Raw genomic sequence first — 13,030 nt, forward strand, 5'->3', positions numbered from 1 at the left:
AATATAATTTTAATGCAACATCGACTATATCGATATAAATAATGCCTCATCCTATATCTCGTATGAAAATGTCTATATTTCTTAAAAACTCTGTATATCGCCCAGCCCTAGCATTTACTATAGAATTTAAGGTGCTATAATTTTTTCAGTTTTGAACTACATAATCAGTGGTGTGACTCACCTGTGTACTCATACTTACAGCTGTGCTTTAGGGCACATATTGAGTAAGGTCAGGTTTCATTTGCAACCCAACAAGAGCACATTGACATACTAGTCTTTCTAGCAAAAAATGTGGAAGTTAGAAAGACATTATCATTTATTTACATAAAAATGCAGTGTTCACTGTTTCCATTCATGCCAACCCTTTAAATGTGTTAGGTGTAGCTTTTTCTGAGCAAATGTTTACAAAAAGACCACATTGATGTTCTTTTTACTTGAATATTTAATGTTTGTTTAAACATTTTTAATGCATATTGTTAACAAAAGATTGCAATAGTTAACCAATTAAGACTGAATGACATTTACAGTATTACGTTTCATTTGAATACCTCAGTAACGGTATTTGTTTTCATCAACGTAAAAACTGTTGACTGGATTTAAGCCTACTTTTTATTATTTGCAGAACTCTTCTCTTTTAAAAAAGAGTGCATTACTTGTATTTGCATTTAATTGCATTTTATTTTCATCAGTGTAAAGATTTTAATGCATACAGAACTACAATGTATTTAAATATTTTTTATTTACTTCCATAATATACTGTAGGGTATCAAATGGGTTTTGAATTTCAACACTTACCATATTGAAGTCTGAAATTTTAGTATTGTGACAAACCAATCATACACCATACACATCATATTCAAATAACAGACAGGAAAAATTAAATTTTGTAATAGATTGTCTATGGCATCAGGCAAATTTTAAGTAATTGCTTCCCAAATGTGCAGGCTTCAATCGGGCATGGGTGTGTGTGAGTGCATTTCACTCCACGGTTAGTTGAGGTGTTGTCTGATCATGCCACATGCAATGATGCTGCAAAGGAAGTGGTTAATCGCAACTGTGCCCAATCAGGCAGACGATTATAAGTGGATCCTGCATGGGATAGAGAGGTGGATAACAAAGACAGAAAGAAAAGAGAGTGGAGGTTAATGGACAGGAAAGAAGGGTAGGAACAAGTGAGAGATGGTGCAAGAATAAAGGAAGCAGGTGGATCAAGCGTGTTCAAGAGAGGGCTGATGGTTGCTCCTGTTGAGCGGTCAGAGAACAGGAGCATCCGTAAATACTCTAGAAGACTGCAAGGCTGCATCATGGGATGGGTGGCAGGGACACTGGCCAGGAACTGAATGTTGTCTGCGCCTGTTGGTTTGATATGTCTTCATGCTGCAAGATCCGAACAGGATAAGACAGGGAGCAGAGAGATGTCAGTTTAAAGGGATTCACGAGGGCTCTTGTATTTTAAAGGACAGTTACCGGTCTTAGAATTTTTACCTCATTTTTATGGATAGTTTTAAAAACTATCCAAGATTTTAACCTACACAGTTCAATTTCTTGAGTATTCTTTATTTATGAAGATGCACTGTACTGTTTTTGGATCATTTATTTTTGATTTTGTTTTAATAAACGCAGTATTTACTTTTGCAACTACCCTTTGTCTGAAATGTACATGTCCTCATCTGCCCTGCTCATCTCAGTTACAGTAAGACGGTCCAGGTACAAGAGGCTCCACAAAGGCAAACGGGAGCATGGAGCCAACCTGGGTCGTCATAAACTTAACTGTAGCCGTTCATTTTAAACTTTTATAGAAGCTGTGCAGCTGACTCTGAAAGTAATAACATTTATGAATGTTCCCAATCTAGAAAATACAGCATTTTTATTTGCTTACATTTCACCATTTTGCACTTGATAAGGAGTGCAAGTCGTGCAGATGGCTATGTTCAAATGTGCTTGGTCTATCATTTAATAAATTGAAACTCAAGAATTTTGTGTAATATTTTCTACCATCATGCATGTACAAACATGCAAAAGATTTACATTATCTGTCTTAGTAAATCAGCATTATAGGAAGCACTTGCTGTATATGTTTTAAGAGTAAAAAATTCTTTCCAAATGCTTTCCAGTTCATTATTACACATTTTGCAACTAATGAATGAAGAAAACGCTAATGCTAATTAACTTCTTTTGAATTGATTTTGATTGACTTGTTTTTTAAGATTTGTTTCCCTTAATTTCTTCATCGTTCCTCCTAATTGCTTCATTTCTTTCTTTAAACGGCACCCAAACAGAAATGAAATGAAAAGTGAGTGAGCCAACAGAAGATGAACTAAGTCAGGGCCTCAAATTCTAACCAGTTTTACTCCAAGCAGATGCTTAGTTAGGCACTGAGCCTTGTCGTTAATTAAACCCATTCTTTAATTCCATGGCTTGTTGCTGCTCTCATTGTGCAATAGCAAACATTTCAGAAATTGATTTTCTGTTTTCTAAGAGCACTGTTAAAATGCTTTGTGGACCAGTGCATATAAACATTCCTGATACCTTCACCTGTCTTTATTTTCAGATATAGTATGATGACCACAGTTTACTGGTTATGTTTTGGCTCATTTTTGTATCTCATTATTGTTTGGCAGCAAATTAAGGAAAAAACAATTAAAAGGTTTGAGTCTTCAAGAGCAATTTTACTAGATGTTACTAAATCTCCAAGAGCAATATAATTCAAAAGTTCTTTTTCTCTTTACAGTATACAGACATTTCAGTAACCTATATTAGTTGAATATTTTTTTTAAGTGTCCTATGGTAGCAATAATATTTTTCATTTTTACGAGATCAATTTTATAACTGATAAGTGTCAGCAAATGCTTTTAATTATTTTGAAACTAGTGCTGGGCGGTATACCGGTTCATACCGAAAACCGTTTTTTATTTTTTTTATGATATGGATTTTTCTTATACCGGAACACCAGTTTAAATTGCCTAAACGACGTTCGGAACGTGGCGTAGCGGGAAACTGTTCAAGTGGGGACCTTTTTCACTGCAACACCGCTAAACACAGATTTGTTGCACTAGGGCTCTTTTTCACTGCTACACCACCAAATAGTGGGCCGTAGCATAGGTATGCCGCGCGGTGAAAATGGACAGAGCATTCCGAAACTGAACTAAAAGTAAAGTTGAAATGAAGAACTTTTGCCGAAAAAAAGGAGTCACGTCCGTCACCTGGAGATACTATAGTTTTAAAAGGTCAGATGTGTAAATACTGTTTCTATACTACTGGATAATACTGCAAGCCAAATTGTACTTGTTTTTGTACTTGCTAGCGTATGTTTTGCTCATATTCATCCTGCGATGTGCTGGCGACTCGTTCAGAGATGGACGCAACTCTGAATGGATGGCATAATTAAACATGTATAACGAAGATATTTTTAAAGTTCGGAACACTCAGTCGGCTAAGTTAATAACTAGTTTTAATTTCACAAAGATGTTTATCGTGTGGTGATTGGTAATGTGGAGAAAGAAAAAGGAAAGATAGGAACTGGGGTTTTGGTAGAGAGCAGGAATATCATGAAGTGAATGGATTCTGTGCGGTGATTGCTGCAGGCGCCTGCTCTTAGTGCTGAGGAAGTCAGTTTAAGAAGCGTAGTGATTAACAACTGGGTCGGGGAACACTTAACACAAAGTATTTGATGTGCTGCATTAACTTATGACGGGGTTTGAGAAAATCTAGTAAATTAAACATTGATTTTAGAATGAAGTTTAGTTTACAACATTCTACTTTAATTATAAAATAAACTATGAGAATAAAGTGGAAATGTCGACTTTAATCTTGACATAAGCGTCAACATAAAAGTGGAAATGTCGAGAATAAAGTCAACATGTCGTATTTATGCTCGACATATAGTTTGTTTTTTTCTTCCGTGTCCATATTTTTTTTTCTTCACAGTGGCCCTAATGCGCTTCCAATAATATTATTTATTAGTTTAAATATTATGCAGTTTAATGATGGTAAAATTGTTTAAAAAGTCACTTTAACGTGTCAGTGGACAGAGATTGTTAACATTAACAGAAAGTGTAGTTGGTTTACAAAAAATATTTACTATTTATTCCTTTTCTAAGACTTGTTCAGTGCAATCCAACTTTTGACAAACACCTCTGGATATTTTACTAAGTCTAAATGCCTCTTTGGATGGTTGAAAATATGTTGTCAAAATCATAGTTTAAGCTTTTGCAAAATTTGTTCAATTAAAAGGTTCTATATTTTGACTGCATCTGTCATGCAATGTGATTCCTTCTCTTTAGTGCCACCCCCTTGAAAACTATCACTTTATGGGGCCATGCAAACCTGGATTAATACTTGTGTGCACATTAAAATGTCTTTTTGTACGATGTACAATTCTCATAACAGTCTAATAGGTTATTCTTAGCCAGTCTACTGCAGTAATTGCAGTAGAAAATGTGGTTAACATCCACTCATGCATGGGGGAAGAAATACCGTCTAATACCGTGAAACCGGCAGAATTTAGAAAAATACCGTGATATAGAATTTTGATCATACCGCCCACCTCTATGTGAAACTATTTTTAATGACTTAAATGCTACATATATGCATATCTTCTTTTTTTGTTACTTTTTGCATTTGCCAAATTGCTCAGCAAATTTATTTTAACAGCAACATTTTTATGATTTTTATTATTTAAGCTTCAACTCGCTTTGTGAAATGTGAAAAATGCCATCACTTTTTTGTGGTGCTGTCAGAGGCAGATTCAAAGAAGAGTCTAAATAAAGAACCTGAATCTGCAGCAGAAGCAGTTAAGTTGGCATTTCAGCAGAAACCTCCACCACCTCCAAAAAAGGTAATTTTGATTTGTAAGTAATTTTATGCGTGCTGCAATTGTTTTCAATACAAATTAAACAAAATTGATTGTCTTAGTTTGTAGCATGTATTAATTGCTATAAACTCAGTTTGTATTACAGTCTTGACCAGGTACCATGGTTTGGTTTGTTAGATAGTAAGAAAATATAATATATATTATTTTGCATTTTTTATGTATATTTTTTTTATGTACTTTTATATTTATATATACTGCTATTTGACTTGGCAATATTTAACAGATCTGTAGTTCATGATTAACCAGAAATCTCAATCATCTTTTCCAGATCTATGCCTATCTTGATAAATATGTTGTTGGTCAATCCTATGCCAAGAAAGTGCTCTCAGTTGCAGTATACAACCACTACAAGCGTATTTATAATAATATTCCTGCCAGTATGAGACAGCAAGCAGAATTAGAGAAGCAAACATCTCTGACACCCAGAGGTAGGTACCTTTTCTCTCCAGTGCATTCTTTTATTAATAAATTAACTGCTTTGAATGTAAGCTATAATATCTTTTGTAGGAAGAGGAAATGAGGGTGTTATTCAATTACTTTGTCAGTAGTGGGGTTTCTGGTGTTGTCTCATGCTAAGAGTATATCTTTCACACTAGATAATCTATAGTATTTTGTGGCAGAATGATAGAAATAAAATCTACCAATCATTAAATGCAATTTTGTATTATCTTTATACAGTGTTAATTGTATAAGATTAATTTAAAAAAAATTGAAAGAAGATGTATATTGTGCAGTAAAACTAATATTTATTAACATCTTTGGCGTTATGCAGAGTGTGACTCTGGCTCTGTATTTTATACAAATACAGTAAAGCCTGTGTCAGGCATGTAATGATCCGCTTTACATCGCTAAGCCCAAATAATTCTTGAGATGGTATTCTGCTGCCATCCGGTGGATTAAATAACATCATACAGCCAAAAAAACATGAATATTTCTATACATTCTTCCACTTCATGGTAACTTATTACTATTCATGAGTGGGGTGGTTCTTTCAAACAAACTTAATGTCAAGCAAAAAGCTGTAAAGCCTGCTTTAGAACAAACTGAAACAGAACCATTGCTTGAATCAAGCACTGATGATGACCGTGTGAATTGGTCATCAAATGCAGACCTGGGCATTGAAGCTAAAACCTATTCGGTATGTTCCGATCTGCATAGTTTTCAGTGATGTCTGTGTTTGATGTCAGATTCATACTGTTACTGACCATCCTTCACTTCCTTGCTGACTATTAACAGGTAACCTCTAAAGATATCTTTTGATAATGATTAACTGGACTATTTACAATGTGTCACTGATAGTCTTATGGAAAAAATGTTGAAATGATTCGCTGTGCTGAGCAGTGTCTGAACATTCACTGTGAACTGTTTGCCTGTTGCAGTTGCTGGCAATCTGTAGTTGCAAATGACATGTGGGTGTTTTTCAGTTTCCTGATATTGTTGGGCATATTGGGTAAACCAGTCCAGTAATGGTACTGGTCCACTAACCCATTGTTGCAGACATGCATTTTCTGCAAAGTTATGAGTTACTTTTCAATCACTATGGAATACCTTCATTTCACTAATGACAATGATGGAGGCAAACACCCAGCACTGAAAATGTACAAACTGTGGCATGTGTATCAAGCAATCTTCAAAAATATGCTGGTGTATGTTCCTAATCATTACACAAGTATTGCCGAAAGTCTCATGGTTTACAATCAAAGGTTGTTATGGATATAATACAGTGTATCACGTTCAAATGGACATGATTTGATACCAAGTTCTACATGCAGTGTGACGTAAGCTCTGGGTTCGTCTGCAACAGTGTTAAGTATCGAGTTGGGTAGCAAATACAGTCAATACAGCATCTCTGCATTATCTGTGCTGTCTCTGGCAGACACTTTGTTTCACTAAGGCTACTGCATAATGATGGACCATTTCTATGCCTCATGTGAACTGTTTGGGATTTTACTTACAAGGAAAACTGATGCATATGGAATTGTATAACCGAACCGCCATAATACGCCTGGTGACTCTGTTCACGTGAATGGGTTAAATTACAGCGTGGTGCAGTAGCTGTGTGGCAAAAAGGCAAAATTATTGCATTCAAGTGGAAGGACAGGAAAGACGTCTACCTTTTTTAAGCATTGTTTACAAAGCAGCAACTACCAATGGGAAATGTCATGTCGACCAAATAGTCATGGGGAATATGAAAAACACTATCCGTTGCCCTGTGGTAGTGTACGGTAACACAATGGTCATTGTCTATCATGTGAGATAGGCACCCTGTCACGTGCAAGAAACAGAAAAAATATTACAAAGAAAATCTTTTGATATCTGTTTGAACAGTACCTATGTATTTAATCTGCATCAATAAAGCAGTGTACACTAGGCATACGTGTCCTACTACAACCCCAGTTCCAAAAAAATTGGAACGTGTAAAATGTAAGTAAAATCAGAATGCAATAGTTTGTAAATCTCTCAAACCCATACTTAACATAGACCCCCAAAACCCCCACAACAGGATGACACACCGAAGTGAATCCTGAAGCACGATTGCTGAGTCTGTGGAAGATTGCTTGTTTGTTGCCAGGGCAACCGCAGGCTCGCAACACTGCAGCAGAGTGCTGTGGAAGCAATTCCGAGATGATTGCGATCGCGCTATAAGCACCTGTCATCGATGGGTCATGCAAGGAACATTATAAATGCAGGGAACAGTATTATTTGGCCACGAACCTGGCCATGACCCTGCCTGACTGCAGTGTCTGTATATCCCACTACAGTAAATAACCGTGCTGTTCCTGTTTCAAACTGAATAAAGTTGGTTTTGCTAAAGTACTGAGACTCAGCCTCGTGTTTTGGGGTGGAAGACAGGGACTTGCGTGTCACAATATCAAATGTTTAAACTGGGAAAATGTACCATATTAAGAAAAGAATAAGGTCATTTTGAATTTGATGGCAGCAAGATGTCTCAAACGTTAGGACAGGGCCATGTTTACCACTGTATCGTCCAGTCTTCTTTTATCAACGGTATGTAAACATCTGGGAACTGAGGAGACCAGTTGCTGGACTTTTGGGAGAGGATTGTTGTCCATTCTTGTCTGGATATAAGATTCTATCTGCTCAACAGTCCAGGGTCGTCTTTGTTGTATTTTCTATTTCATGGTGTGCCAAATGTTTTCAATTGGTGAAAGGTCTACACTGTTGTAATAGATGCAGTATGTGGCTTGGCATTGTCTTGCTGAAATATGCAAGGCCTTCCCTTAAAGACTTGTTTGGATAGGAGCACATGTTACTCTAAAACCTGTATATGCCTTTCAGCAATAATGTTGCCTTTCCAGATGTGTAAGTTCCATGGGCACTAATGCACTCCTGTACTGTCACTGATGCAGGCTTTTGAACTGAGTGCCGATAACAAGCTGGATTGTCCCTTTCCTCTTTAGTCTGGAGGACGCGGTGTCCATGTTTTCCAAAACAAATTTCAAATTTTGATTTGTGTGGAGTTGGTCCCATCTGCTACAGGAGATGGACGTCTGAAGTGGAGCTCTATTAGCAGCGGCTTTATTTTCTCATGTATTTCTTATTATTTTGAGGTATCCTGTATTTACCCAACTCGAGGAGCTTCCACTACAGTATATAAACATGAGTAACAAGAAGGAAGGTCAGAAAGAACTGGAAAGGAAACTTAAAGCTACATCAAAGTCTTAACAGACATCAAGCCCAAGTGCGAGGTATGGCCTCTCGGAGACTGGCCTGGAACAGGCAGATGAATGCGCAGACTTCCCAGGACCCCGCTCCACTGCATCATCTCCAGTCAAGAGCAAAAATGGGAGCAAGGATGAAAGTGATGCAGGTCACAATGGATCGCCGATTTCAGAAGAACACTTGAAACTAGAGAAGGCCTTGCAGTATGTGCTCTCATCTACTCCTCGCAAGCCCGAAGCATCGGCTGTAATAGGGGTTGCAATTCCACCCGCGGAGCACGAAAGCCAAAACGATGTGTCCGAACTGAAGGAAATGATCACAACATTGGGTACGGCCGTAAGTGAGCTTAAGAAAGACATTCAGAGAAATATGAAGAAAGAAAGAAGTGACTCGCTTAAGACAAACGAGAAACTGCGTCAGGATAATAAAGACCTGGAAATAAGTCTGTTTAATTGTTTTGATGCAACCTTTAAAGGCATAGTGGCGAAATTAAAGGAACACATTGAAGAAAATAGGTCTAAACTGAAAAAACTTGCAGATCAGCTGGCATTCATGGCTCGAATTGAAACAGCGGAACTATTGGCATTTAACACCGATGAAAAAGCTATAGCTGCGAATTCCGAATGCAAAAAACTCGGAGACAGACTTGCAGCCCTGGAAGATGGGTGCAGAAGGAATAATATTAGAATCGAAGGTCTACCTGAGAAATGTGAAAGTACAAACCCTGTGAAATTTGCAGTAGAATTACTCTCTAAAATAATTGGAGATGACTTTAAATCAGATACCGAGATAGCAGAAGCTTATCGCATACGCGGATCAAATACCTTTAAACCTAGGTCTTTTATTGTTCGCTTTGAGCAATTACGATATAAGCTTGATGTGATGGCATCTTCTCAGACACAAGCAAGAGATTATATTTGAAAATAATCTCATTCGTATTTTTCCTGACTTCGCACCTTCTACTGCTGCTAAACGTGCAGCCTTGTACAACATTAAACAGCTGTTACGGAAAGTCGAACTGAAAGTGGATGTTCAAGGCCAATATTACATATTTTCCAGCAAAGAGGAAGCTGAAAAGGAATTAAGGAAGCTGATCCTGATACTCTTTTTGAAAGACCAATAGTGACAGTAGTGAGCCGTATCCTGTCATGGCATGGCAAGGATATATCACCTGCTGTCTGATCCACTTGTAAAGATACGGGTATTATAATTATACATCCTTTTCTCTACTTGGATGCTTTATGTTTGTTTTAATTACAGTTATAGACGTGTGTGTGGCAGTAATTAAAGTAGGTTGTTTTTTTTTTTTTTTTCTTTTACTACCCTAAAGGAGACTGTTTAACATCATACCCTTGGTTTATAGTTACTGCTATTAGGGCATTAGGATTTACTATGCTTATCCTAGACCACTTTTTAGCACCATTCCCAGGGTTCATTATTTTATTATCTTAATATCTTAAGATTGCTGAAGATTATATTTTAAGCTTAAAGTCTGTTAATGATTATATTTTTGGCAGATAGTATTTGGACTTTAGCTGTAATAGATATCTCTACTTTTCAATTCTCAAACACCGCTGCGGGTGGGGGGGGGCGGCTTGTTTTGTTTTGGACGTGCTCTGTCTCTCGGTATGTCAGAGGACTGGGACATTAAGTGGGGTCTAGCCTCACATGGGGAGGCAAAATGGGGGGGTGGGGGATATGGGGGGAGAGAAAGAGAGCAGGCTATATCCAATCTATCCTTTTAATCCTTATAATTATAACTATCAACACAACAATAGGCTGTATGGCAATAACTCGTGGTGAAATTGGAAATTAAGATTAAAACTGCCTCACTACCAGTTAAGACTATAAAATGACATCAAAAATTCAGAATCAATGTCTCCATGATGGGACAGTTAATTTTGTGAGCTGGAATGTTAAAGGCCTGAAACACGAATTAAAGAGAAAGGAAGTATGCTCTCACCTAACAGGCTTAAACGCTGAAATAGTATTTTTACAGGAGACCTACTTACTAAGCAAGGATCAAAAAGACTGGACTGGCCAAATGTTCCATTCTAGCTTTACAAAGAAAACTAGAGGTGTGGGAATTCTCAAACATAGTACAGTCTCATTTGTAGCATCAGATGTAGTATCGGATCCTGAAGGGAGATATGTGATGGTCATGGGCAACTTAATTAACTGTAAAATAATTTTGATAAATGTTTATGCGCCCAAAGTAGATGATAAGGAATTCATGCAAAATCTGTTTGTATCCACTCCCAATGTGAACACTCATAAAATTATAGTGGCTGGGGACTTTAATTGTGTTTTAAATCCACTCTTAGATAGGACTCCTGTCACGGGGGGGAACAACATCTAACACTGCAAAGACAATTACACAGTTTGTAACTGACCCCAACTTATCAGACCCCTGGAGGTTTCTAAACCCAAACTCAAGAACATACTCGTCGTACTCACCAGTGCATCATAGCTACTCAAGAATTGATTATTTCTTCATAGATAATAATTTATTACCTATGATTAAATCTTGCAAATATGACACAATTGTTATCTCTGACCATGCACCTCTGGTCTTGGAGCTAAAATCATTATGCCCCTCACACTCACCTCGCAGATGGCGTCTTAACCCACTTCTATTAGCAGACGAGAACTGTACAGAATTTATATCCAAACAAATCAGTTTCTTCCTAGAGACAAACACTCCCTCAGAGGTTTCTGCAGGAACACTCTGGGAAACTCTAAAGGCCTTCTTAAGAGGGCAGATTATTTCATATCTTTCCCACAGAAATAAATTAGAAACCAAGAAAGTGTCAGAGCTAAGAAGCGAAATTACTAGAATAGATGAAGAACAAGCCAGGCATCGAAGTGAGGTTCTTCATAGGAAAAGGCAGGCTCTGCATACAGAACTCAACCTCTTAACAACTAAAGAAACTGAACAACGTATTTATAAATCAAGACATCATTACTATGAACACAGAGAGAAAGCTAATAAGCTTTTAGCTCAACAAATCCACAAGCAAGAAGTTCGCAATGCAATCCCAGTAATCGCCAACACGAATGGAGATGAAATTATTGAGCATAAAAATATAATGCACACATTTAGAGACTACTATAAAACCTTATATTCTACTGAGTTTAAAGAAGACAACAAACAATCTAATGCATTTCTGGATACATTACAGATACCACAAGTAGATACTTTTAGTGCTGAGGAACTGGATAAACCTTTGACGCTATCAGAATTACTAGATGCTATAAAGTCACCTCAAGGCGGGAAATCAGCAGGCCCTGATGGCTACCCTGTAGAATTTTATAAGAAATTCTCTACTCAGCTAGCTCCCCTCTTATTGGCAACATTTACAGAAGCTAGAGACAATCAAATTCTACCTCAAACCTTTCGTCAAGCATTAATCACTGTCTTTCCTAAACAAAATAAGGACTTGGTACAATGTGCATCATACAGACCAATTTCACTTCTGAATAATGATGTTAAGATACTCTCAAAAATCATAGCTAGAAGGATGGAGAAAGTGCTGCCTTCGGTAATATCACAGGATCAAACTGGATTTATTAAAGGCTGACACTTCCAATCTTCGACGCCTGTTTAATGTAATATATTCACCAGCAAAATCAAACACCCCAGAGATGAAAAAGCATTTGACATGATTGAATGGAACTACCTTTTCACTACATTAGAGAAATTTGGGTTTGGCCCGAATATTTGTGAATGGATCAAACTACTGTATACCAATCCAGAAGCTTCAGTTTGTATTAACAACATTTGTTCAGACTACTTTACACTAGAACGTGGCACCAGACAAGGATGCCCCTTGTCACCACTGCTGTTTGCAATCACCATTGAACCACTGGTGGTACACTGTCGAAATTCTAATCAGATAAAGGGGATTATCAGAGAAGGACTGGAACAGAAAATTTCTCTATATGCAGATGATATGGTTTTATATATATCAGACCCAGAAAACACTGTGCCTGCAGTTTTAACAGCGCTTACAGAATTTCAAAAGATCTCTGGTCTCAGAATTAATTTGAATAACAGTATACTCTTTCCAGTGAATTCTCAAGCATATAATATTAGATTAGACACACTACCTTTTACCATAGCAGATCAGTTTAAATACCTAGCGGTAAACATCACAAGTAAACATAAAGCTCTTTATCAACAAAATTTCGCCATCCGTATGGAAAAAATTAAGCAAGACTTGCATAGATGGTCAACCCTTCATCTCACTCTAGCTGGAAGAATTAACATTGTTAAGATGAATATCCTTCCTAAGCTTCTTTTTTTATTTCAAAACATCCCAATATACATCAATAAATCATTTTTTAAACAATTAGATTCAACCATAATCTCATTGTATTTGGAACTCAAAACATTCACGTATCCGAAGAGCGACCCAACAAAGACCTCAGGCAGAAGGTGGCATGGCTCTACCTAGTTTTCAGTTTTATTAC

General features: G+C 37.1%; 1 protein-coding gene across 4 annotated transcripts in view; it reads left to right on the forward strand.

Moving 5' to 3' along the window:
- Positions 1–13,030, forward strand: part of clpxa (caseinolytic mitochondrial matrix peptidase chaperone subunit Xa) — a 291,827-nt gene that overhangs the window by 41,268 nt on the left and 237,529 nt on the right. For all 4 annotated transcript variants that reach the window (XM_051920219.1, XM_051920220.1, XM_051920221.1 and 1 more), the window contains exons 5-6: positions 4,683–4,837; positions 5,142–5,301. In XM_051920219.1, coding sequence (XP_051776179.1) covers positions 4,683–4,837; positions 5,142–5,301 — 315 coding nt within the window. The remainder of the gene's footprint in view (positions 1–4,682; positions 4,838–5,141; positions 5,302–13,030) is intronic.

The sequence above is a fragment of the Erpetoichthys calabaricus genome, chromosome 17 (assembly GCF_900747795.2).
Source record: "Erpetoichthys calabaricus chromosome 17, fErpCal1.3, whole genome shotgun sequence".
Lineage (NCBI taxonomy): Eukaryota > Metazoa > Chordata > Cladistia > Polypteriformes > Polypteridae > Erpetoichthys > Erpetoichthys calabaricus.